General features: G+C 40.3%; 1 protein-coding gene across 2 annotated transcripts in view; it reads right to left on the reverse strand.

Moving 5' to 3' along the window:
* Positions 1-12,418: 12,418 nt before the first annotated feature.
* LSAMP (limbic system associated membrane protein) overlaps positions 12,419-27,580 on the reverse strand; it is a 653,298-nt gene continuing 638,136 nt past the window's right edge. The window contains exons 8-9 of one of the 2 annotated variants that reach the window (XM_025377085.1): positions 26,690-26,722; positions 12,419-20,473 (exon numbers count right to left, since the gene is read on the reverse strand). In XM_025377085.1, the coding sequence (XP_025232870.1) occupies positions 20,376-20,473; positions 26,690-26,722 (131 nt within the window). In that variant the 3' untranslated portion in view covers positions 12,419-20,375. The remainder of the gene's footprint in view (positions 20,474-26,689; positions 26,723-27,580) is intronic. The other variant, XM_025377086.1, reaches the window with a different exon arrangement.

Raw genomic sequence — 27,580 nt, forward strand, 5'->3', positions numbered from 1 at the left:
GAGGGGGGAGGGGGGAGGGATTGCATTGGGAGTTATACCTGATGTAAATGACGAGTTGATGGGTGCTGATGAGTTGATGGGTGCAGCACACCAACATGGCACAAATATACAAATGTAACAAACCTGCATGTTATGCACATGTACCCTAGAACTTAAAGTATACTTAAAAAAATAAATACATTAAATTAAATTAAATTAAATTAAATTAAATAAATAAATTTGCCGGGGGTGGTGGTGCATGCCAGTAGTAGCAGCTACTCAGGAGGCTGAGGCGGGAGAATCGCTTGAACCTGGGAAGGCTGAGGCGGAAGAATCGCTTGAACCTGGGAAGCAGAGGTTGCAGTGAGCCTATATTACGCTAATTCACTCCAGCCTGGGCAACAAGAGCGAAACTCAAAAGAAAAAAAAAAAAAATACATGGAGGGAAAACAGCCTGGAGCCTGAATTCTGTCCAACGGCAGTTATAACCCTAGTTTTTCCAACATAAATATAAAGGCATCTTGCTCCTCTGGAAATAGGGAGAACCAGACCTATCTTCTTGAAAAAGAAAAATATACTTCTGCATCCTCTCAACTTATAACGAAGGAAATAAGATAGTTAATCAATCAGCATCACTTGGGCATATTGCTATTATTTACTATCACTTTATTAAAATTAATAATTAATAAATTTACTGTAAAAACAGAGCCTGCCTGGCGCGTAGCACTCGATAAACGCTTTTTATTATTCTGCTTGTTGACGATGTACCTCTTTTGGAGTACAAGGGGGCGGAATCGCAACGAGACCCCAGGACCCCGCGTGTGCGCGAGTCGGGGGAGCTGACCTGTGACAAACGTGCAGAGCTCTAGTCCCCAGCCACGCGCAGGCTGCGGGTTCACAGAAGCGCTGCCGCCCCCTGCCGCCGCGTTCACCCTGCAGTCACTGCTGGAAGCCGCACCCCCGGGAAGGGCTGCAAACCCACCCTGCCCCCAACACACCCGCGCTCCCTCTCTGCAGGCCGGTTCCATCCCCGCCCCCAGGTGGCCAAGCAAAGCCGCCTTCTTGCTTCCTCCCGACCCGGCGGCGCCTGCAGCTGCCTGGGGAGGGAGCCTTGCGACAGCGCGAGCGGGTGGGCGGGTTGGCGGGTGGTCCGGGAGGCGCGCGGGCCGCAGGGCAGGAGGAGGCCGCCGGTAGGCGGGCGGGGAGAAGCTCCGCGGCGGGGCCCGAGCGGGCGCGCCCAGCCCTGCCTCTCTCCCTTCTCGAATCACAGACGGCCTGACTCACTCCTTTGTTTCTGGAAAGGATCTATCTGTACTAGCCCGAGGCGGAATTCACCCCGCCCGCACTCATCAGAAATCGTTTGCTTATTCTCTGCGCCCCTCCGTGCTCGCCTGGGACGCGGGCTGAATCCTGACGCAGGCTGTCAGCCGCAGTGACGGGTGACACCGGGTGAGCAGACCTCCGCGCCGCCTTCCCTGCGCGGACTGGCAGCAGGGCGTTCGGCGCGCTCCGCTGCCCCCTCGTGGCAGGAGCAAGCATCGCAGCAGCGCCGACCCCACCGCCCACCTGCAGCACGGGGAGCGTCTCTTCTGGGTGTTTTTCAAAGGGACCATTTTTACAGCTCCATTCAACTACTGGGATTAGGAGATGTGACTCCTAGGTTGATTACTAATGAATAAGAAGGGGTGTGGTCTGTGCGTGTATGTTCGTGTGTGCGTGTATATTCGTGTGTGCGTGTATGCGTGTGAGAATGAGAGGGAAGGGAGAACAACTGTAAGAGCATGTTTGTGGTGACAGGATAATGGAGAGGGGAGGAAGGAAGGGGTAAGATGAAAGAGATTAAAAAGCAAGAGAGGCAAAGTGACAGTGACGAGGGAAGAGAGTGACAGGGAAGGATGCAGAAAGAATGCAGGGAGCAACAGTTTCATGGGAAATGGGAGGGGACTTTTGCATGACAGAGAGGGGAGGATTTGACATCCTTGAGAGGTAAAGTTTCATTTTGGTGAAGTGAACCTTGTGAACATTGCAATATACCTCTCTCCTGTTTTACATCCCATTTTGTTTGGCAGCTGCTAGAAATGAGTTTCCATTTTTCTGTCTTGTTTTAATATTCTCATGTCTCCCACATCACTAAGATCATTAGAGGCAGAAACAATTACGCCATACATCCCCTGCATCTGACAGAACCCTCTGTGCGCGCTGGTTTATTAACTCCAGCCTTGCCCCTCTGCCATTAGCTACATCTGCTTTTGTTATTCTGATCCACGTTTCACCAGCATGCACACACACACTCTCTCCCTCTCTCCACTGACCTCTGTGGGCTCGCTTGTCCTTTGGGAAATAGACCAGTAGCTGCTCAGAATCCAAATGTATGTGACAAACACTCTTGAAAAGGCTTCTGCCACCTACTCATCAACCAACAAGCAAAACAAAGCCCCAACAGCAACAAATAGCCACAAAAAAAGGTTCTTCTGGATCGCATCTGTAACTCTTGACCTAATCCTTTCATTTTCCCTAGAAGAACAAAAGAGAGAGAGAGATTTTACAGGGTCTGTGTTAGGCTATAGCTTGTTATGGTGGCAAAAAGGTTAAAAGGGATTTTCTATACCCCATTCTTAGTTACTATTTTGCCAACATTACCCCACACACAAGTGTGTGTGTGGGGGTCACATTTAGAAAGTCTGGACAGGATGATAAAAATTGTTTTGGCAGAAGATAAATCATTGCATATGGGCGTGGGCAGTAATGCCCAAACTCATTTACCGTAACAAATGGTTTCATGAAAATATTTTGGTCAGTACAGCTTATTTTGGCATACTGAGAGGTGGTTGCCTATCTGTGGGATTGCACAGACAGGATGGACATCTTGTGGGTCAGCATTGCTTAATTCATTCAGAGGGAGCTCTCAGGAGAGTGGCCATCCTCGGTGTTTGACCTTCATACTGAGGCATGCCCAGGGATTATTGAGGATAGAAATTCAATTTGGAGATAAACCATTCTTTTGTAATTTTAGTAAATGGATTATGATGCACATAAGCAACAGGAAGAGGAAAATGCATTGGGACTTCCAAATACAAAACCTTTCTCTGACATGGTTATATCAGAGGGGAAGAGTTCTAATATTTTTGCCTCAATCAGTTGTTGTGAAGTTCAAAAGAGATAATGTAAGTGGACATGCTTTGCAAACTCAGGGGATGCTCCCTGGAGTAAAGGCAAAACAATGCCATGGAGAAAAAGGATGTTTGCCACAAGTGTTTCCGAACCAATTAACGATGTTAGCTCCAAATCATTAAATAATTGTTTAATTCTCCTCTTAACATGCGAACATTTACGTTTCACTTCCCTAGTTTCCTTTGTATTCCTCCATTATATGTCTTTCTGCTTGAATCTGTTTAGTGCTTTTGTTTAGGATCCTTCATCAGGGTTTCAGCCAAGGAACCCCTACTCTTAGCTGGGGTTCATTGACGCTGTGACCAAGCTGAGTCTACAGTAGCAGTCAATGAGTGCTGCTCAGTTCCCTGCTCACCTGCTCAGATCCATGCTTGGCTGCTGTGCCCTACAGGGAGCTCATCACAAAGAACTTATATGTGTCTGTGAATCTAGGTCTTTATGGGATGGGGATGGGAATTGCATTTTCTACTGATAGTAGAAATGCAGTGATTATAGATATATAATATATATATATATCACACACATATATGTATACTGCATATATATACACACATATATCCATATATGTATATAAAATCTCACAGTACATATATTCTCCTACCCTGACACACACCTACCAATGTTTCTTACCCCTACACACAAAATTTATCACTTTATAAGACTCAGTGGTTTGCGTTCATATTTGGAGTGAGAGTAGAATATATGTGTCTGTAGTAACTATCACCGTAGGGTTGAAAAGTGAGAACATGTAACAAAATCTCACATAGAGCTTGCTCTTTGAATTAGTTTGCTAGGACTACCATAACAAAATACCACAGGGCAGCTGCCTTAAACAACAGAAATGTATTTCCCACAGTCCTGTCTGGAGGCTGGAAGTCTAAGATTAAGATGTCAACAGGTTCATTTTCTCCTGAGGCCTCTCTCCCTGGCTTGCAGATGGCCACCTGTTCATGGTGTCCTCACATGGCCTTTCCCTCATGCATGCATATTGCTATGTCTCTTCTTTTCATAAGGACACCAAACAGCATGGATTAGGAACCAGTCTTAATTGATTCATTTAACCTTAATTCCCTCTTTAAAAGGCCCTATCTCCAAATAAGAGTCATAGATTTTGTAAGGTACTAAGGGTTAGGGTTTTGACATACAAATCTGGTGGGACATAATTTACTCCATAAGATTCTCCAAACATATTCACATGGGCTACTGAGAGTAGTCTTCCAGGTTCCACAGGGATAGAGAAGTCTGTATCAGAAACAGCACTCGTATTAGACGCAGAAATCCCAGAGATTGGGTGCTGGAGTCCTATTATTCAGCTGACTGTGTGATCTCGAGTCAGATAGTTAATTTTCTGAGGCTCAATTCACCTTGCCTGTGAAACATGAGCTAACTGTTAGTGTTTTGCCATTATTATTAATTATGATTACATGTAATTATTAGTATTCGGTTGCCTAAGGTAGCTGTATGAAGAAGTTCTGTGAAATGATATGTACTGCTTCATTGCACAGCATTTTTATAGTTAATTCTCTGGCAACTTTTCTTAGTGTTTGGGAGACAATGTAGTGTTTAAGAGCGATGTCTGTAAAGGCAACAGATCTGAGTTTGAATTTCAGTCCATTTACTTCTTGTCTTAGTCAATTTTGTTAATGAACAGACATTTTTTGGCTTATTGTTGTGAAGACTGGGAAGTCCAAGACTGAGGAACTGCACCTGGCAAAGGCCTTCTTGCTGCATCATCCTCCTTTCATAACCAACCCACTCCCACAAAAACTGCACTAATCCATTCACCCTTATGACCTCATCACTACTCATTAGGCCCCACCTCCCAACACTGTTACTTGGGGGATTAAGTTTCCAACACATGCCTTTAGGGGAACAGATTCAAACCATAGCACTTCCTTGGGTAATTATTTAATTTTAAAAGATCCAGTTTTCTTTTGTGTAAAATAGGACCAATAATATAAACAACAGACAGAATTAATATGAAGATTAAGGAAAATAATACAATAAAATGTGAGGGCTTGGGCCCAGCATGGTGGCTCATACCTGTAATCTTAGCACTTTGGGAGGCCAAGGCGGGTGGATCACCTGAGGTCGGGAGTTCAAAACCAGCCTGACCAACGTAGTGAAACCCTGTCTCTACTAAAAATACAAAATTAGTCGGGCATGGTGGCGCATGCCTGTAATCCCCGCACTTTGGGAGTCCAAGGTGAGTGGATCACCTGAAGTCGGAAGTTCGAAACCAGCCTGACCAACATGGCAAAACCCCGTCTGTACTAAAAATACAAAATTAGCCCGGTGTGGTGGCGCATGCCTGTAATCCCAGCTGCTCGGAGACTGAGGCAGGAGAATCACTTGAATCAGGGAGGCGGAAGTTGCGGTAAGCCGAGATCATGCCATTGTACTCTTGCCTGGGTGACAGAGCAAAACTCCATTTAAAAAAAAAAAAAAATGTGAGGGCTTGAAAATAGTTTATCATTATCATTAATTTATTTCTATAAACTCTTTCCCTTTCCTCTTTCCTCTTAGCACAACTGAACTTCCACATGGAGTTCAGTTCTATTGCTGATTTGAGTTTTGTAAATAATCTTTGTGGTATTCTTTTGTGCCAATGACAGCAGTTTATCCTTCAGTTGATCTTTTTGCCTCTTCTTCTTTTCCCCCAGCCAGCTTTCAATGGATGGAGCTTTGGCCTTCTGTGACGATAGGACAAGCATTCATATACTTACTTCCCTTGGCGGATCTCTCATCTCCTTTCCATTAAAGTAATCCCTTGGTATACCACATACTTGAGTCTTAGTCATTTCTTTCAAGATGCAATGGCGACTTGTTGGCATAATTTCATCTCACTTATACATTTTCACACACATTCTTCTCAACCTGAAGTTTGAGTAAGCTGGGTAGAGATGAGGACAAAAACAGTATTCGCCTTCAATCACCACGGCGTCCCAGCACCTAGCTCGGTGTCAGCCAAATAATAAGAACCCACAAATATTTGGGTAATGAATGAGTAAATGGGCTGTGTGTTGACAAGAGAGTAGCTGAAACACTAAACCCATTGGTTTTTTAGTGGCAGTTACTAAGTGGGGAGAATTCCAGAGGGAATATTGATGGAGGACAGTGTGAAGCTTAAAAACCAAGGAAACACTGACATGGAGGCAGGTGTGTGTGTGTGTGTGTGTGTGTATGTTTGCGTATGTGTGTGAGAGAGAGAGAGAGATGTTGAGAGAGTAGCAGGAAGTGCAGTTCAGAATCAAATAGCTTAAAGGAAAAGGAGGGATTGGGACATCATCCATGTTAAAGGGTTCTGAGAAGCTGCCTTTTGATTCACAGAGGGTGTTCAGAGCCCCATGTTTTAGTGACCCCAGTTCCACCTAGACCCAGCTCTAGGCATAATGTGTTTGGCAAAATGACAGGACAATGAAAGGGTCATTAAAGTACTTTATTTGTATCGTGAAAAGATTGACTTACAAGTCTTCATTAAATATTTGCCTTCCTAGCCAGACATAAGCTCCATAAAGACAGGAGCTGGCCCGCAGGGAGCAAGTGGACTGGCATGGTACCTGGCCCCTAGCAGTTCCTTCATGAAGATTTCAGAATGACCAAATGAGTGAACGCACAGCACAGGCATCTGTGTATTTGCCCCTCTCCAGGGTCTTTTCCACTATTCACACAGAAAAACGTGTTAACTATTATGAATCAGCCTTGTATCTGTAGCTGCCACACACTTCTCAATGACCTTCCTTTTTCAAGTTGAGTTTTGCACCATGTCAACAAGTAGCAGCTTTCTATCATCAAATTGTTTGTCCAGGGTTATCATCATTACTTTCTTTTCTTGTCCTCACTACAACACACATGCCCATCTCAAATTAGTTCCATTGTTACTTAGGTAATAATATTTTAGGGTGTCTTTACTTCAGAAAGAATGATGTATTTAGCAAATGTTATAGATATAGGAGGTTTTAAGTGGGACTAAATGCAGCAATTAATGCTAATGAGTCTGCTGTTAGCATGTAATATTCTTGGTGTTATAATCATGCATCACCGAATGTGAAGCCTCAGTTTGTGCAACAGATGCCGATCTTAATGGCTATATTCTCTTCCCATGGATAAGCTAGCTTTAGTTAAATGTACCATTAAGAATAACCATTTAAAATGTTAATGAAAACAGTGATTATAACCACCAAGTTTTTTTTCTTTTTTTAACTTCTGGCTCTCTCACTTTTTATTTTCAAAAGGACTTTGGGAAGGTGAGAAACTTATTGCCTATGTATGTTATTTTAAATAGGGAAAGCCGATACAGTTTCTGTTCACAGCAGCCCTGAGTCTGCATGCCTATGTTATTAACACCAAATGTACTTGGAGACTAACTCTCCTTTGTTCTCATTTGTCATTTCTTCTAAATATTCATTTAGGATGTAAGATAGAATTGGGTAAGTAGGATCCTTGGCAGTCCAACTAGTTGGTAAACAAATATTTTGTCTTCCTGAAAGTATCATTATACTATCACAAATTAAGACTGAAAAGGGAAAAAACACCAGGATGTTGATATTTAAGAATAAATACTTTATCTTTTCAGAACAACAATAAAAAGGCTGGATTAGGCTTTATCGCTGGAAAATGGAGTTTGTGAAACAAAGAAGTAATAGATGCATAGCAAGAGCTCTGTCTCTTTCCACATTGTGTCACTGGTTATAACCTGAGACAGATTCTCCAAGTCTTAGAACATGGATATGCAGTGAGAGTGAGGTTTAGGTAGAGAAGCCTTTGTGTCTTGGGAGTGCCATATGTATTGAATGCCTATGACCCGTGTCTCCCTTTGACTCACTTCTTGGCTGGGCCACATGACTCATTAGGCCTGGTAGGTTCAGGGCAGTGTAGCAGGTGGGGAAGGGCTAAGTGAAGAGGGGCTGACTAGACCTGGGGAGTGTGTTTATAATGAGTTTTTTCAAATGTACAACTCAACTCCCTTGCACCTAGGAAGTGTCTTCATTCAGAAGGAGTTCTCAGTTCTTTCCCTGGGGAGTTGTCCTGATTCTGGGAGTTTTATTTGTTTTGTTTTCCTTTGAGAATTGGCCCAAATATTAATATATCTGGGTAAATCAATGCTACTTCAAGGCTCTGTAATCTCATGATTGTTAATGTAGAACCTCGGGGTTTATATATTAAGAATAATAAGTGCAGGTTGAGTTAACTGTCTAAGAGCCAGAAAATAGAGAGGAATGTTTGGAGTCCGAGGGTTAATACGATAAAGATTTCTGAATGAGGTCTGTGGTTGCAGCAGCTGAGGTAGTGCTGTATCACTTATTTTTCAGTGACAATTGCCTGGAAGCTTCTGATGACCCTTACTTAGGGCTGCCCAGGGTTGGAACTGCACTATTTCTCTTAACCTGACCAGCATCCTCTCCCACTTCCTGAGTTTCTGATCAAGGTCCATCTCTGATGTTTGTTCCGACTAGTAGACACATCTTTTTTTGGGCAGGCAGAACCTGAGACAGAGGTTTGTTTGTTTGTTTGTTTGTTTTTGCAATAGGGGGTCTTTGCTGTAAGATTAATTTCCAATTTGATCTAGGAAACCAGGCAGGGGCAGGGTGAGCAGGTAAAATGATAAGGATAGTAAGTAAAGATAACAAGGCTAAGTCAAATTGTTTTACTTCCTGTGATGGTTAATACTGAGTGTCAACTTGATTGGATTGAAAGATACAAAGTGTTGATCCTGGGTGTGTCTGTGAGGGTGTTGCCAAAGGAGATTACCATTTGAGTCAGTGGACTGGGGAAGGCAGACCCGCCCTTTATCTGGGTGAGCACAATCTAATCAGCTGCCAGTGCAGCTGAATATAAGCAGGCAGAAAAATGTGAAAAGAGACTAGTCTAGCCTCCCAGGCTACATCTTTCTCCCATGCTGGATGCTTCCTGACCTTGAACATCAGACTCCAAGTTCTTCAGGTTTGGAACTTGGACTGGCTTTCCTTGCACTTCAGCCTGCAGATGGCCTATTGTGGGACCTTGTGATCGTGTGAGTTAATAATAAACTTCCTTGTTTTAAAAGCACATGGCAAATCAGTAGCACCTTACATTCTGTGGTAGCACCTGAGAATGGTTGGGTTTGTAAAAGGTGAGTTAGAAGATGTCCCTCAATGAACGTTCTCGGACACAGTCCCCAGTGCTCACCATAGATCCTCAACAGTTTGAAATCCATTGACCAGGACATAGCTTTGACTGATAAAAGGATATCCCAATTGGCCAGTAGCCAGTCTGGAGAACAGTAGAGAATAATTTAGAAAGGAAAGTGAAGAGAAATTCATTTCCTCTTCATACCAACAAACAGTAAGACTTCAGTCTTGGGCTTACAGGCAACCATATTCTCCACGTTTGTGTAATAATTTTCTTTTTAGCAGGTGAGGGAGAGATACACTTTTTGTTTCATAGATTTGGATTCAGGTATCCTCTACAGCTATGGTGAGGTTACAGTGATTGATGATAGAAAAGAATTTCAGGTATAGTGGGTTGGTGTAGTTGGTTGAATTGGATACAACTTAATTCTATATTGACAAATATTTGAAAACTTTTTCCTTTAGAATCACAGACCCATTTTCTTTTGAGCTCTCACATGCTCATTTAGGCATACTTTAAAATAGATGGATGTAAAGGGAGTATAAAATGGAAGCAGAGCAGAAAGAATTTCTTCTGAGGCACTAATGATAGCAAAGCCTCAAGGTTGTGTTGACTTTGTAACCCTGAAGCTTCTGTGGCTTAAGAGAAATAAAATCTCAGGCCATCTTGGAAAACTTAGAGACTCTAAGTAATTTTTTTATAGATTGGTAATATAAGGTATTGTAGCAGGACGAGCTGCAGACAAGAACCCCTCAGACACCGAATTGTAGAAGGAAAGGGCTTTATTCAGCTGGCAGCATCGGCAGACTCATGTCTCCAAAAACCAAGCTCCCCGAGTGAGCAATTCCTGTTTCTTTTAAGGACTTAAAACTCTAAGGGGGTCTGTGTGAGAGGGTTGTGATCAATTGAGCAAGCAGGCGGTACGTGACTGGAGGCTGCCTGCACCTGCACCGGTAATTAGAACGGAACAGAACAGGACAGGGATTTTCACAGCGCTTTTCTATACAATGTCTTTAATCTATAGATTGTATAACCGATTAGGCCAAGGGTGGATCTTTAACTACTAGGCCCAGGGTATGGCGCCGGGCTGTCTGCCTGTCTGCCTTTCATTTCTGCCTTTTAGTTTTTGCTTCTTTTTTTCTTTGGAGGCAGAAATTGGGCATAAGACAATATGAGGGGTGGTCTCCTCCCTTAGTATATGATAAAGAATGGCTGACTTTTGTCCTCAGGTCTTGGGAGATAAGCTGTAATTCCCAAGGATTTTCCAAGTAAAAGTTCTTTTTTTCATTATTCATGTTGAGCTCCTTGGATCACACCTAATAGCGTGTGCCAATAAGATGACTCAGGGTGGGCCGGCCATGGTGGCTCATGCCTGTAATCCCAGCACTTTGGGAGGCCGAGGCAGGTGGATCACGAGGTCAGGAGATGGAGACCATCTTGGCCAACATGGTAAAACCCCCTTCTCTACTAAAATACAAAAAAATTAGCCAGGAGTGGTGGCATGTGCCTGTAATCCCAGCTACTCAGGAGGCTGAGGCAGGGGAATTGCTTGAACCTGGGAGGCAGAGGTTGCAGTGAGCTGAGATCACGCCACTGCATTCCAGCCTGGCGACGGAGCAAGACTCTATCTAAATAAAATAAAATAAAATAAATAAAATGACTCAGGGTGGGCCCCTAGATCGTTTATACTAACTCGATGACTCAGGACAGTGGCTGCACATATTAGAAAGACCACCCGTGTAACTCAGTACTGAGGCATTGAATCACATGATATCAGCCTGACCTCTGGGCAGGGGAGGAGACTTGGACATTCAATCAATCATGCCTAGGTAATGAAATCTAGAATCAAAAACAAAAAGTCTAGATGCCTGGTTGGTGATACTGTTTGTTGTCACTTATTAGTGTGCTAGAAGGTTAGTACTTCTTCAGTCCACAGGAAGAGGACAATAGAAACTCCCCCACACTTGGGACTCTCTCAGACCTTACCCTATATGCCTCTCCCTTTGACCGGTTCTGATTTGTATTCTTTGCTATAGTAAGATTGAAATCCTAAGTATAATTCCCTTAGTTCTGTGAGTCATTCTAGCAAATTATTGAATTTAAAGGGTAGTAAGAACCCTGGATTTGAAATGATAGAAATGAGAGTGGTTTAAGAACCCCAACCTTGCAGTTGAGGTTTGAAGTGACAATAGTCTTTGAAGTGAGGCTGTGTCTTTGAGTTTGAAAAACTCATTGCAGAAGAACATTTTTAGAGTTTTTTGTTTTTTTGTTTTTGTTTTTTCTTTAATAAAATTCAAAATGTGGAGAGATTGGGCCCTTCATCTCTTTCTTTTGGCCAGAGGGGTCTAGGAATTTTGTTTCTGTTTGAGATCCTTTTCCCATTATTGAAACCCATCATGAGTGCTCATTCTTCCATTCTATCCCCCAGCCACCCCAACTTGGGATTAATTCTCATAGAGGTGTTTCAAATCCACTTTGACTCCTAAGAGTAGAACTTCAGATGCTCCCAGTGACTTCTGATGTATGATTAGCCAACCTCACCTCTTTGGATGATAGATTGCTTATTTCTCATTTTTTTGTGTGTGTGTCCTGTGTAATGCAATAGGGATTCTATAGAGATTCAGGAAACATTTTGTGAAGATAATAGCTCTCAGCAGTAAAGAAAACAACCTGCATTTTGGTAAGTAGAAATAATAGGTGGCTGTAGAAGGTACCTTAGTTCCTTCTACTGCTATAGGTAGCATCTCATTAAAACTAACCCTTAAAAATAACCACTACTATGGAGACTTTAAAGAAACAGCATATTTTCTAACGTTTTTGGTATCATAACCCAAGGTCGCAGTCAAGTCTAACAAACGTAAGTGTCTTAATACTTTATTTATAGCATTTCAGTGGTAATTTATACTTATTTCTTTTGGTCCCTTAAGTGGGGGGGGGAAACACGTTCACAGAACCTCTTTGCTTAGGTGAAGAAAATTCTTGTAAATCCCACATTCGTTTCTGTGACAGAAGACTCATTGTTAGAACACCTTCAAGTGATTTTTCAGTATTTTTTCTGCCCTTCCCTTACATGATACTCATTATCATAGGCTTCATTTTCTATTTTATTCATGAAAACCTCCAAGAAATAGTGCAGTCAACCACATGATCACTGACTCAGGTCAATGAAGACACATCTCCTTTTCACGTTTATTTCATTTTGTTTTAAGATCACAGAAGAGCAGAGCATTCATACGTGTAAAGTAACAGAAGAGAGAAACAGAATTTAAATACATTTAAAAAGAAAAGAAAAAAAGCATTTTTTAATTTTAATTTTTTTTTTTTTTTAAACACACACACTGCGCTTTTTATTTCCTTCACAGAGCTAGTACCCAGGGAAAAAAATCCACCCAATAAACAAAAATGAAAATCCTTGAATAAGAAAAAAACCCAAAGAAAAAATGGCCATGTGTTTGTTCTGATCTTCAAGGGAAGATCAGTTCATGTCTACAGGGCTGAAAAAAGGAATATATTTATATATATATTTATATGTATATAACACTGTTAATAAGGAGAATTCTAACCAAGAGCAGGATTTATACACCCTTCAGGAGAGCAGTGATAAGGAAGGTGGGGAGCGTTGGGAGATGGGGGAGGGAGTTGGAAGTGTTCTCCTTTGCTTCTCTCCCCCTGAATTTCTTCCCTTTGACCTCCCCACTCCAAGTAAATACTTAGGGAGCAGAACTTGGCCACAGTTCACCAGGATGAACAATTTCCATTCTCTGGTGAAGAGCAAATACCTAGGGAAGTGGGTTCAAAAGAGGCTCCTGGTAGCTTGGGATTGCTGCAGCGTGCCATGAAGCTAGGACTTCCATGGGTTTTCTTCACTTGCAGGAAGCATATTTGTACTGTGCCTGGCTTTACATAGGGAGGGCTTGTGCAGAGAAGAATGTGGCTGTAGAAGTAGATCCAGGAGCACTGCCCAAAAAGAGGTACTTCTGAAATGACCATGAAAACAGGGAGTTTTCCCATGGACAGGTCATTCTCCCACTTAGAGAGAGCTTCATAAGTACTGTAAGCACGTCATATATCCTTACCTACACAAAGTGATGTGATGCTGGGAAGTGATGAACGAACCCTAGTCTTTAGTGCCTGGAAACTCCAATGCCTTCTGTTCTTTCAGACAATAAAATCAAAGGACAACTTTGGATAGATGCTAACCTGAGCCTCTAGGACAGCTTGGGACAAGAGGATCTGTGCTCAAATGCATCCAGAACATGGCACAAGAAAATCATTCCTTATTAATTGCTTGAGAAATCATCCTTTCTGCTTACCCTCTTCTCAGAGAACCTAACTTTCACATTTGGTTTTGGCCTTCACAACAATTCATACTGTCTTCAACTCTGTAACCTCCTAAATTGTGTTTATTTTTGTTTTATTTTCAGCTTGTCTTCTTTAAATAGAACTGACTTGTACTTTTTGAAAACAGTACTTGTTTTCTCTCCATCTATTTGCTTTATTTCATAGCCTATAATTCAAGCTTTGGGAAACTTATCCCATGAGAAATTCCTTCCAAAACAAAATGTATTGTCTTGCCCATTTCTCACAGATCAGCCTTTGAACCTGCCTGGGACCACATGCTTACCGCCATCAGCACAAGCAAAGAGTTTCCAAGGACACACATTTACTGTAATGAGGTACTTGGCCCAGGATGAGAGAAAACTAATGTTTCCTTTCTTATGCACAACGTCCTCATTTGCTACATGCATAATACCCAGTCTGGCTATTTTCCTTCCTATGAAAGATTATTAGAATATAGGTCCACATTTAGGTTTTACAATATTATAAACAAGGAAACAACCCCAGCTATGTCAGTGTCCTTAGTGTAATTTGAATGTGTCCCTTCTCTATACTGCTATGAAGTTTTGATCAGAAGAAATTTACAGACCCAGTCCAGAGTCCCTGTATTCTAGCAGTTTTGGGTTTAGAAATGAAGACAGTAGAATGATAGTTCTGAGAAGTGATGAGAATACAGAGACCAAACGAGAGATAACAAACAGCTGCTGTTTACAAACAGTGCTGGGCACAGCACTAAGTGAATATTAAATTCTTATTCAGAATAAAGGTTAGAGTTGAAAGAGATTTTAGAGAGGTCAACCAAATCCCTCACTTTCAGGATGAGAAAACCAAGACTCAGGAAGGTTAAATGACTTGCCAATGTCTCACAGCTTTATTTGTGGCCGAACTTGGGGTTCGAACCCAATTCTCCTGACTCCCAATTCAATACACCTTCTACCCCCCTTTAAGTTGTCATTTATCTTAGATGATGAGGAAGCAGGACCAAGAAGACACTTGGGAGTTGATACAATAGACACATGAGCCCTTAAAACTCCTTCCTCTGTTTTTTTTTTTTTTTTTTTTTTCTTTCTCTTAGGTAGATTAGTGCATTTAAAGCCTGAAGTTAATTTGACCTAAAATTTTTCTAAGTCTTTGCAGAAAGTTCACTTGTTTCCTGAAATTATCTCCTTGATGATTTTTTATGTAACAGTTGTTCATATTGTAGGAATGATATATATGTCATCCTGTTACACGCATCAGGCACTTCAAAAAGACTCCAAGAGAACATGCCTGAGAGAGATAACTCCCAATTAAAAATCATTCAGTCCCTCATTTGCAATATTCAGGATAAATATGTGGAAACATTAGGCTACCAGATAAAGTAAAGGTAGTTATTTCCTAGGGTGACTCAGCAAGATATTTCTCGAGGATATCACATTTTTTATATCGCACAATTTCTTAGAATCCAGATGGCAAGCTGTCTCACTGCTTTTGTTGAATGGAAAATAAAAACTGAGTAATATTTTGCTCATCAAGGTTTAGGTCACTTCCTTGGAGCTATTTCAATAAGACATCTTAGATGGTGAGAAAGGATTTAAAAAGAAGATATCTGGGAGTGGATACAGCAGGCACATAGCCCTTAAAACCCTTCCCTCTCTTTTTCCCTTTATTTCCTTTGCTTTGGGGTCGGGTGAGACAACTACAGCAACAGTTGGGACAATCTCCACTTAGATCCTGAAAGACCAGAGAGGTGACTTGAGCAGGATATAAACCTTCAACTGTTCCTGTGGGTCTGCTTCCTTTTCTAAGGCAACCTCGTATTTGGAGCTTTAGTCATAATTCTTCCCATTCTGAACTGTGAAACATTTCGGTTTTTATTTATTTTTATTTGATTTTTTTTTTCCTTAAGAATCATAGGATTAGCAGTAGTTGGGCACTGCATGAAAAATGAAGTTTACATAGTTTATATTATGTACATAAACTAGTGATTTACATTGATTTACACATGATTGGTGCCTAATTTATTAATCAGCACGCAGTATGTAAATGTGCTGAAAAGAAATCAAGGTTTAAAATAAGTTTTCCATAATATTCATAAACATTTTCGCTGGTGTAAATGTTAAACCTAAACCCAACGTTAACACCAGCTTCCTTGCCAAGAGAAAAGTGATGTACATTGCTGGGTGAAAACAAATTCTTTCCTAAATTTTGGTTGGCGACATTTGAACAGCATAGCTACATGCAAATGAGAATAGTTTACTTCTTTTCTGCTAGTATGCACATAAATGTAAACTCCATTTTGCATTTAGTGAGATGTTTACAGATATTATGCCAACCATGATGGAAAATTTACATCACTGAGGCAAATGCAGTCTTTGGAGAAGAAATATTCTAAACATTTAAGCAAGGGAGGAGGCTTCCTAAACTGCACTTTTGTTTCTTAATTCAGGGTCTTATCTCACCATTTTTGTGGTATGTTTCACATTTGTCTTCAAAATATTAATAGTTTTTGTAGGTCAGATATAGCATTGTACTTTCATTTCTCTTAAAAATTGATACTGGTAACCAAGACTAAATGCAGGCTAAAAGTTTATGAGGATGAAAAGAAAAATGAGGACATGGTTAATCCCGTTATACATGTTTGATAAGCAAATTTCTTTTTGGCAAATAATTACAAAATGGAAAAAGTGGGGTTCTATGTCTTTCTACATGAGCATAGATTTTTTTTTTCTAAACAATCAAATTCAGTACTTTTCTTCCTTTTAAGTTCAAAACATTATTCTTAATTTGTCTTATAATACACACATTATTGTAAATATAGCATCTATAAAGATAAGATAAAAAAAAATACACACACATATATATTATTGTTTTCCACAAATAATTCGAGCCCTGCAAAGAACAAAATGAAAAATTCAGGGAGACTAGCCAATAGAAACAGTGAAACCACAACCAACTCAGGGATGGAATCTGTGACTCTGGAGGATTCAAGAAGCTCACAACTTGGTAAAGTAATAACTCAAATAATTTCATGCTGAGGAGTTTAGCTTTTGTGTGCAAAGGAGGTAAGTCCATTTTTGAAGGAGAAACAGATTTTTGTTTGGTCCTCCAAGAACGTGAAAATCACGAGTACTTTTACAAGGTCTCTATGAATAGTCCCAGTAGTCTGACTACGTAGTAAAAAAATGCCCATGGCAAGCGAGAAGTCTGTCTGACTTGGAAGAGAAGGCAAAGGTCAATGGGGCAGTCTTTCCTGACAGAAAACACATATGGTTTTCTATAAGCCTTAGTTCTTTTAAGACAGGGGAATTTTATGTCTCAAAACAAGCAAGACTTTTTATCCAACAAGGCAAAACCTTTGCTCAACAATTGCACAGAGCATGATTACAATCCTGCTGTTGTAAAACCCTGGATAGTTCTCGTTCTTCAGGAAGCGCCCTGGGTCAAAGTCATTTCTGTTTTTGTCAACTGAAAGTTGGGTCTAAGGATTTTGTTTTACGAATGGTGGAGTTTTACTTTGTATACAAAGGATATTAAATATATTAGCCACTCAGATTGATGAATTTCACTCCTCTCAGTATATTATTTCCAACCAGTTGGTGCTTTTCAGTGCAGGGTTTCAAGCTTTGATTACCAAGGGACAAGATTCTTGAAGGAATTAATTCCAATATGATTAACTAAATTCCAAGAAGTCTTACGTTGAGACTCAGTGATTTCTTGGTGTCAGTCTTCTGGCCCTACCTTTTCCTGACCTTTCTCTAAACTATATTTTCCTCCATTGTTCACATTGCTTAGGGAACACTTTCAATCCTATGAGATTTCTGGGGACAATGTTTTCTCTGAAACAGGAGCCAGAAGCAAATTTTTAAAATTCCCAGATCCTGATAGAGATATAGGCAAACACCACATTTAAATATTTGTTTAGTTATGTTTAATATATGGTTCATTATATTAAAACCGAGGGAACAAATGATGCTGACATGGCAGAGACATTTATTTCAATGGAGAAGTTCCTCTCATGAAACCAAGACCTTGTTCTCACAATAAAGTGGAGACAATAAGCAAGCCAGGTATATAATTAAGGCCTGTGACATGCCATGGGGATCTGTTCCTGAAGCTAATACTAACATCCAACTTCTAACAACATCCAACTTAACTCTTCTACTTTTCTCTTCCTGTATATCTTTAAATTAGCATGCACTTTTCTAAAGCCACACACTGAAGCGTGTGACTGCCTCTTCAATTTATGGGGAATGCTTATTATTAAAGATGATACCCTTTATTCTTGAACTAAGAAGACCAAACTGTTAAGAGAAATACCTGATTGTCAATAAATTGATGCTGCATAGGAATATGGCTCACCTTCCCTGTATTTTACTAGCTACCTTCTTGGTTGAGAATTTGTTTTCTCCTCTATGTCAGAATCTGCTATAAACACTCTTAACTATCCCCAAGCTGAATTTTTCCTTGTTTCAAGTCTAAACTGCCAAATCATGAAAGAAGGCTGTGATAAGCTTCTAAAACAAACAATACAATCCCTTAGAAGAAATTAACAATGCTACTTAGATCTTTCTCCCTCCTTCCTTCCTTTTTCCTCCCTCCCTCCCTCCCTCCCTTCTTTCCTTCCTTCCTTCCTTCCTTCCTTCCTTCCTTCCTTCCTTCCTTCCTTCCTTCCTTCCTTCCTTCCTTCCTTCCTTCCTTCCTTCTTTTCCAGTTACAAAGTTTCTCATTTTATATCATGTAACAGCTATTTACAAGGTTCCAACTTAACGACAAACCATATTTGGCTCTACAAGATTACATTCAAATATAATCTCAAAATAATCCTCTGTCCTCTCATGAACTGAACCACTTTCAATGCCTACTATTGTGTAAGTGAGAGCAAGGGTTGCTTTTCTGACAAAGATATCTACATGCAGAGAGCCAGCTCTCTCTGCAAGACATTTCCTAAGAAATCCTTCTGGTGATGTGGTAACACCAAGCTTTGTGGTACTCATAAAATTTCTGTCTAAATTTATTACAAGTTGCCCAGCAATTTTGGTTAAGGACCTAGATCACATTTCAGTGTTAATGTCAAGATGACTCTTACAGATATAAATTTAAATAGATCAGGGAAGGTGAATATCATGCAATTTTTAGCACCCTGGCATAGGATAACAGTGGACCACCATGAACAGTGGTGCTGCAAACACCATCAGTGAAACAGAACAGGGATTATGCAGGCAACCAAATAAAATGTTAACCTAGAACACTGGGAAAAACATCTGCAGAGGAGCATAAGGAGTGGACTGCTTTTCATTATGGCCAATGCTCTGTATTAGAGCTCTGACAGTATCTCCAGAATACGGTAGGAGCCTGGGCATCTGTTGACTTTTTCTGCCTTGCTCACTTTCACTGTGTTTTATCTGAAATAGGAAACAATCTCTGCTCAGGGGAATTCATGGGACAAATGTTATTTGAAGATTAGGGAGGAGGTAAAACAGGGCTGCTTAGGATCTCCAAGTGGTTCATCATTCTTCCACTGGGAGTTGACACTTGGAGACCTTCCTGTTTCTGGGGATTTACTCAACACATGCTGCTCATTTTCACAGCAGAGCAGGGCCCACCCTGTTAAAAGCCAGGAAATATATGAATCCCTCAGACTCATGAAACAAGAGTAAAATCTGAAATTTTCTCTCCTAGGGCACCTCATCCATGTCATAATTCCTTATATTGTTTGCTTACCCCATCGATAGTAGGCACTTTCATTTACAGTGATATTCTGAGTGACTCCCCACTCGGTTCTGATGATGGGACTAGGAGGAATATGGGGTCCTGCCCTTGGAAGGGGCACAGCTTGGTTTGAATACACACTGATGCCATGTGACAGCCATGGATGAGAGGAGGACCCTGCTCCTTGCCTCTTTCCCCGCCATCTCCCCCAGCAACTTGTTACAGCCGCATCTCACAATTACAATGCAGGATAGTATCTACAGCACAATGAGTCTATGTACACATGGACCATTCCCTTGGCATGCTTTAGAGAGAGACACACACACACGCTCACACACATGTACACCCACATGAGAGCGAAAGACTTGAGCACACACGCACAGTGGAGAAAATTAAAATGACACTTCCTAGCATTTGCGGCATGACTAGTGCTCCGGGGAGGGAGTGGGGGTGAGGAGAGGTGAGGGAGGAAAGGTGGGTAAAAAGGGAGTATCTAGGGTGGGTGTGGGGGAGATAGAACACACTGGAGGGAGAGGGGATATCTCTAAAGTTGGAGAGATAGTGGAGGAAGGAAAGCCAGAGAAAGGCTCAACATAAGATTCCATTGATAGTCTGAAGTGGCTACAAGTCAGCTCAAATGAAAAACAGAATTAAAAGGTTATGGAAATATAAACACCAAAGGCAAGACCTTATTTTTTTCCCCACAGATGAAAAAAGATGAAGGAAGGAAGGATAAAGTGTGTGTTGGGGGCTTAATATCCATCTGGTTCTTCTCTTATTTTTACAGCATCTGGATGTCCTTACACAGCATACATTTGCTTAGTAGATATAAACATATCCTGGTAGAACCTTCTCCATCCTGAATGATACATACATTTTTAATGATGGACTGTAAAATTATTTTAAATGTTGCATTTTCTTCTTCATTTTCTTATTTCCCCCTTCATGTATAAACACACAAAGTTGTGAAATAAACGGTCTCCCCCCATCTCTCTCTCTCTCTCTGTCTCTCTCTCTCTCTCTCTCTGTATTCTGTGTGACGCATTTTTGTGTGTTTTTTAAATTATTTTTAAATTTTTATTCTATTAACATTTGCTGAGAAGGCAGAGCAGAGATGCTGCCAGCAGCCACAGTGGTACGGCCAGACTGATGGATCCATTTATTCCTCTCACCGACCCAGGTCCTGCAGAGCAAAAAAGGAGAGAGAGAGAAAGAGAATGAGTTACATGGGCCCACTCTGTGTTATAGCTGACTGCTGACGGAATCAGAGGTAAGACCTAGCCGGGTACTAGCGTCTCAAAGTAACTGACTTACGTGCAGCCCAAGAAAGGCTCAAAACCTTCCTAAATCCTTCTCCTCCTCAGGCTACAAGTATCCTAAGGGGCATCATTGGCTGAAACATTTCTAAATACAAAATGCTCTTGCCAGATAAGTCCTTAAACTGGCTATCACTAATGTGTCTCATGGTGCAGCAGGCTCCAGTTCACCCAGCCTCCTCCTGTTGGCCCTGCCCTCAGTAGTCCTCTGGTGCCAGCACTCACTAAGGTTCTAAGCATTGGTAAGGGTCCTTCAGCAGTCAGACATGGGTCTTCTGGCCAATTCATCACAGCATCTCCACCAATAAAGCATGGAACCAAACCATGACTCCCTCTGTCCCCGGGGAGAGGCAGCCATTACTTATTTGCTAATGGGGAGGGGAACTGTTTTAAAGTAATGCTTATGGCTAGATGGTACCTTAGCAAGGGATAAAATAAGTCAATACATCTTAAAATCTTAAGAGGCAGCAAAGGATCAACTCCTCCAAACTCTTCATTTGTCACTTTAAAAATCAAAAACAAAAACAAAGACGATAACAACAACAACAAAAATAAACAAACACACCTAGAGAGGTTGAGAGGCAAGTCCCAACCATGAGCAGAACTGAGATTTGAACTCACCCAGATTAACCTGGAATGGCAATCCATGTTTCCTGCTGCCATCTTAGTCTTCCCAATGTGGACACAATTTGGGGGATGTGGGTGTGGGTCTGAGAGGGGAAATAGGATGGATAGGCAGCTGGAGAAGGGGCTTGTGTGTTCATAAAAGAGAGGATTGGGGAGGAGGCAATCAGTGGTCTGGCAGAAAAGCTTATCATCTGTGCTTTGCTTGTTCCACTTTTCTCCTTTTGTATAGTTCTGCTCATACTCCATTAAAGCAAAAAAAAAAAAATAGTATTTTTCACTACAGGGACTTTTGGATTTAAGACTACATACTTAAACAATGATGTTCAAAAGAGAAACTTGTGTGACTGTAATTGTCAGTCACTTTAAAATTTTGAGGGTGCATATGCAGATGGATTATGTGTGAGTGAGTGTGTGTGTGTGTGAAACTATGATGGTTTGCAGGTATGATGGAAGCATCCCCTGGTACGCGAATTTTTCCAAAACTGGTTTACAAACATACCCAATCGGAGATAGGATAACAGGGAAAAATGCCAAATTCCATGGTCTCCTAATCTATGCTTTATGTAAATAATAAAAGTAACAACAACAATAAAAACAAAACCACAAACACTTATACAGCACTTACAACACGATTTTGTCACACCTGCCCTATAAATATAAGCACACAACCATGCTATAAGGTGGATACTATGATGAAACCTGTTTTACAGTGAAATGATCGAGGCACAGGGAGGTTGGATCCACTGTACAAGTTTACACAACTTGCAAGCAGAGGAACTGGGGTTTTTACCCAGGTATCTAGCTCCAGAGTCTTTGCCTGTCACTACTACACAGTAAAGGGGTACCTGTAAGTCTTCGGTCAACATTCAGCAAATTAAACTTGGGCTTGATTAAAATGGCCAGCACAAACAAAAACAAGGAGACAACTATTATCGTTGCAAAGAAGATTTTTGATAGGAGGGTTTTGACTGGAATACCTTCTTGAGAATATTAAAAACATCACCTAATATAAAAATATGAACATATACAAGCTTTGATCAGCATACAGTATAAAATGAGCTTTATTACGTGTAAATCTATGGAAACACAGAATAGAGATTCGATGAATTAATTATCTAATTTTCTGAATTGTTATAGGATCATATTAACAAAAGACACCTTAGCTACCTTCAGGTTCATGCATTTATTTCATGAGGAATTAAGTTCAATGAGATGCTGTATCTTGCATGAAAGCACCCGATTAGTAATTGTTGACCGGGGCTTAATTCAAGTGTCTTAAGTCAGCTCAAGGCCTTTCCTAATCTACTTCTATGTCTCCTGCTCCCACCCTTTTTGGACTTTTGGGACCTTCTAGCTTTCTTAGTGGCAACTTCCCCCAGGGCTTTTGGGCTGGTAGGAATGTTACTTTCCTAACCTTTTAGTCTCTCTATGTACACTAGATGGCAAGAGCTCCTTGGCAGGTTTGGTTGTATTTGTGTATTGATGAGGTTTTCAAAACAGAGAAAAACTACACAAAAATTAAAGCCATAGAGGGTTAGGCAAAAAATACTTGTGCTTGCACCAGAGATAGTGTAAAACAAGAGGTTTTCAGAAAGAGTCCAATTCTGCTGATTGCCTTAATCTCATTTTTGGTGCAAGGACAGGCTAGATTATCTTGTAGACATCCTGGAGCTGAGTGATATCTTGGCAAGGTTAAGACTAATCTTATCATTTATTTGATGGTGGTAAGTATTCGAGAAAGCCAAAATTCCATTATTGAAAAATATATTACAGAATAAATGAACCAAGATAAACACATTCACATATAACATTCTTGATAATACATGTATACATACACATACATACAAAGTATATATGTTATATACTTATATATACACATGATATGCATACATGTTATTGATCTTTTACAAATAATTCAGAATTAACTGCTATTTTCACATGCTATTCTACGTTATAATGGGGAATCCCAGTATAACTATGTTAATAATCTTTAATTTTATCTTTTATAATATTATTATATACAGTCATGTGCTACATTATATTTCAGTCAAAGATGAATCATGTATACAAAGGTGGTCCTATAAAGTTATAGCACTGCATTTTTACTATACCTTTGCTATGTCTAGATAAGTTTATATACACAAATACTTACCATTGCCCATAGTATTCGGTATAGTAACATGCTTACAGGTTTTTAGCCTGGGAGTAGGCTATAGCATATACACTAGGTGTGTAGTAAGCTATACCATCAAGGTTTGTGTAAGTATATTCTATGATGCTCACAAGAATGAATTCACATAATACTGCATTTCTCAGAATGTATCCCAGTCATTAAGTGATGTACAAGTATATTTGAAACTTACTTTGTGATCAGTTAAAGATATCTTCATCTCTATCAATTATTATTTATTAAGTGCTCTCATATAGCTATTCAGTCTACTTATATGACTTACTCCTTTCATAATTGGGTTTGAGAGTAAATAAATAGGCTTAAAAATACAAGGGTAAATGGGTGGTAGTTGGGAAATCATCACAAGTGTGTATGCAATTATAGATATATGTGACTGCATAGGAGACTACTTCAGTTAATGGCTATTTCAGGGAAGAATAATCAGCAAAATCATTAATTATGTTTTACTTCAGAGTTATGAAATTTCTGCTTATTTGTGGAAATGCAAATGATAAATCTTATTTCCCACACCAGATGGCCAAGCTCAGCAAGTGCTTTCATATACTGACAGATAAAATGAAAGCAAGAGTCTGCAAACATAAATTAGCCTTAAGAATAGATGGGCAAATAGAACCACAATTCAAAAATTTGCGACGTGTTTTTCATATAACAGACAAAAATCATATTTTAGTCTCTAACCACACTGTATATGCGTGTTATATATGTGCACACCCACTAATATATGTGGTATCTGGTAAACATTTAGTAAATTGCATAATTACTAATCCAAATGCAGAAGTTTGGATTACAGAAAGAGATGAAATACCAACCTGAATCAAAGGCATTGATTTGTGAATTGGGTCAAGGTTTTAAATGTTGACTCTAAGGAGCAAAATTCAGCTGCAGCAGGACTGCAAATCGTAAGTCAACATGCCAGGTCAAGGTTCTCAACCCCAAGGTGGATTAAGTGAGATTCTGTGTCCAGGTGAATGCTGGATTGCACTTTCCCATAACAATGAAAGGGAATTTGTGATTAAGGGCAAGATTGATAAAACATTCTGAAATTGAGGGATATGAGAATTTTTCGGCAAGTCTCTAGACTATAAATTTCATTCAGGATCTGGAGCCAATTGATTTGTCTTTCAGTAAAATCTCAAGGAAAGGACCAGATGATTTTTCAACACCTATTTAAGAAAGCGTATGCTTAGAGACACTTTGTAATTCAAATCTGGTCAACAGTTTTCTGTTGCTCCTCCTGAGAGCCCATTTCTTGGATTTAGGGCTAAATTCATTCAAAGGGGTTGTTAATTATGCTCTCAGTGATCCTTAGGTATTCCTTTCAGCGACTAAGAAATCATAGATAAATCATAATTTTATTCCAGTTCGTAGTTCAGCCATACGAGGAAAAAAAGCTAGAGGAGTTAAAGTTTGAATTCTCTCAGAATTATTAAGGGCTGATTGAGTGACTGAAAATAGAACAAAATTCTAAACAATTTGTAAAACACTTGTTTAACAAAGGAGAACACGAATCTACAAAGTCTCCTAAGAATCTGCCTCCCGTAACATCTAGCGCAGCCGACTAAGGCATGCTCGCATCCTGGGAAGACATATTTAAAAGGAAGCCTGATAAAATTGACTTTGGTGCCACCTACTGTCCATTTTCTGCCAGTACAGCTTCCTCTGGGTGAATGAGGATTAAAGCTCAGACTGCAGCAAATTAGAGGAGAGGAAATACGGTAGTCCTCCCTTAACGGTGGCTTTGTTTTCTGCCGTTTCACTTACCTGAGGTACATACAGTATAATAAGATATTCAGAGAGACAGAGAAAGAGAGAGATAACGTTCACATAACTTTTATTACAGTATATTGTTAGAATTGTTTTATTATTATTGTAGTTAATCCCTTACTGGGCCTAATTTATAAATTAAACTTCATCATAGATATGTATATGAAAACACATAGTGTGTATAGGTAGGGTTCTGTACTATCTGCAGTTTCAGATATCCACTGGGGTCCTGAGGCCATATCCACTGCGGATAAGGGGGAACTACTATGTCGATGTTTTCTTTGAGTAATGGGGCTTAAAATCAATACAATGTGAGCTCTTCCTACATTTTCTTTAGCTCTTTATGCATTTTCTCTACTCTCTATAAAGTGAGATTTTGGTAACACTCTCACAGTAAAGTCAGAATCATCACATCTTTTTCATCAACACAGCAGCAAGTATTTTGGCATACAATTTTTTAAAATTTTAGTCTAATACGTAGAACTTCTGGTGACACTGGCAGTTTGTCTTGTCTTTGAAATTAAAAAAAAAAAAAGCTATGCCCTATTTCTTCAACCACATATCAAATCCATAATGTATCACATATAATACTAGCCACTTAAGATTAAAACATAATTGGTAATCGTGGCATTGGGAAGTAAAGAAGGGCTGAAAGGGACAATATTTTATGCCTTCTTGAAGGCCTCAAATGATCCTGTTTCCGAGTATATATTCATGGCTGCCTCTTCCCTGTTGCCTTCAGGGAGGACCTTGTAGCACTGACTATAAACACGGTGCTGGCCCTTTCTTGGGAGTAAGCAACAAAGTGTCCATAATCTATGTGGCTCTTGATCACGGGTGGACATAAGTTGCACAAGAATAGGTTTCCACAATTGAGAGTGATCTTGGTTGTCTCACCCCTCTGACACTCACAGAGGAAGATGCCTTCATATGAGACAATTATAATCATGTAGGTGACCTTCAGGAAGTGAAGAGGGTGGGGTCTGGCCACATAGGTGCCTCTGTGGCTCTGGTCTGGAGATAGACACTGTTAGGGACTATGATTTATTGGACTTGTAAAGACAGCACCTCAGAATTAGTAACTACTTGCATTTTAGGGTCTGTTTTATGAAGTCAACAAGTGAATGTAAATTAGGCTCTGCATCTCTTCTGAGAGCCCTGTCACTGGGCAATGAGCATTTCCAAAATTGCAGCTCTGTCAGAATGAACCATGAATACTTAAGAAAGGGAAGGTAGGAACAGGGAGTAGGGGAAAGCGTAACTTGCTCTGTTTCAGGGATTTAAAAATAAATTACTGTCAAGAGCAATGTAAGGGTCATGGGTTTGATCAGGAACTATTTGTAAATGAAAAAGTTCACAATTTGAAAAAATAATGCCAGTTGTGTTAAGGAAATCGTTATCACAAATTATTCCACTGAAACTCAAGTATATAAGACAACAATATATTGCTGTGAAACCTTAATTTTGACATATGGAAGGTAACCAAAAATAAGAACCATACCTTTTTGCTTGAAGTGCACGGTGGTACCAATTTCTAAAATAAGAAACATTAAGCAAAACAAAAACAAATAAAAAATCTTTATCAATTAAGAAGAAACACAAAGGTAGTCTGATACTCTCCACTGAAAGGAGAATAACAGAAAAGGAGGAAAGAACATTTTAATAGGAAAGAATATTGGTAGAGACAGAAAGAAAGGCAAATGGAAAGAGATTGTTTTATTGGAACAGATATTGTGCAGTTGGAGGTGGCAAAAATAATTTGCAGCTTCAAATACCTGATGCTACATTGTATGCATGTAGACAGGTTCAAGAACTCTGAGTATGGAATGTAAAGGTACTCTTGACTGCAATTCAGTGGAACAATAGAATGTGTCTGATCCATAACCTTGTCCTACCATTTTGCAGTGGTTTATTCCACTCAAGCCAACCGGCCGTCCTGCTCTTCTTCCAACAGATCAAATCTATTCCAGCTTAAAACCTTCACAGTCGCTTTTCATTTGCTTGGAATATTCTTCCCCTAGATCTTTGTATTGATCACTTAGTCACTTCCTTCAGATTTCTGCCGAAATGACACCAACTTGCAAAGGACTCCTCTCACCATCTTGTTAAAAATAGCATTTTCTGGCCGGGCGCGGTGGCTCAAGCCTGTAATCCCAGCACTTTGGGAGGCCGAGACGGGCGGATCACGAAGTCAGGAGATCGAGACCATCCTGGCTAACCCGGTGAAACCCCGTATCTACTAAAAAAATACAAAAAACCAGCCGGGCGAGGTGGCGGGCGCCCGTAGTCCCAGCTACTCGGGAGGCTGAGGCAGGAGAATGGCTTCAACCCGGGAGGCGGAGCTTGCAGTGAGCTGAGATCAGGCCACTGCACTCCAGCCCGGGAGATAGAG

Source organism: Theropithecus gelada, chromosome 2 (genome assembly GCF_003255815.1).
Source record: "Theropithecus gelada isolate Dixy chromosome 2, Tgel_1.0, whole genome shotgun sequence".
NCBI lineage: Eukaryota > Metazoa > Chordata > Mammalia > Primates > Cercopithecidae > Theropithecus > Theropithecus gelada.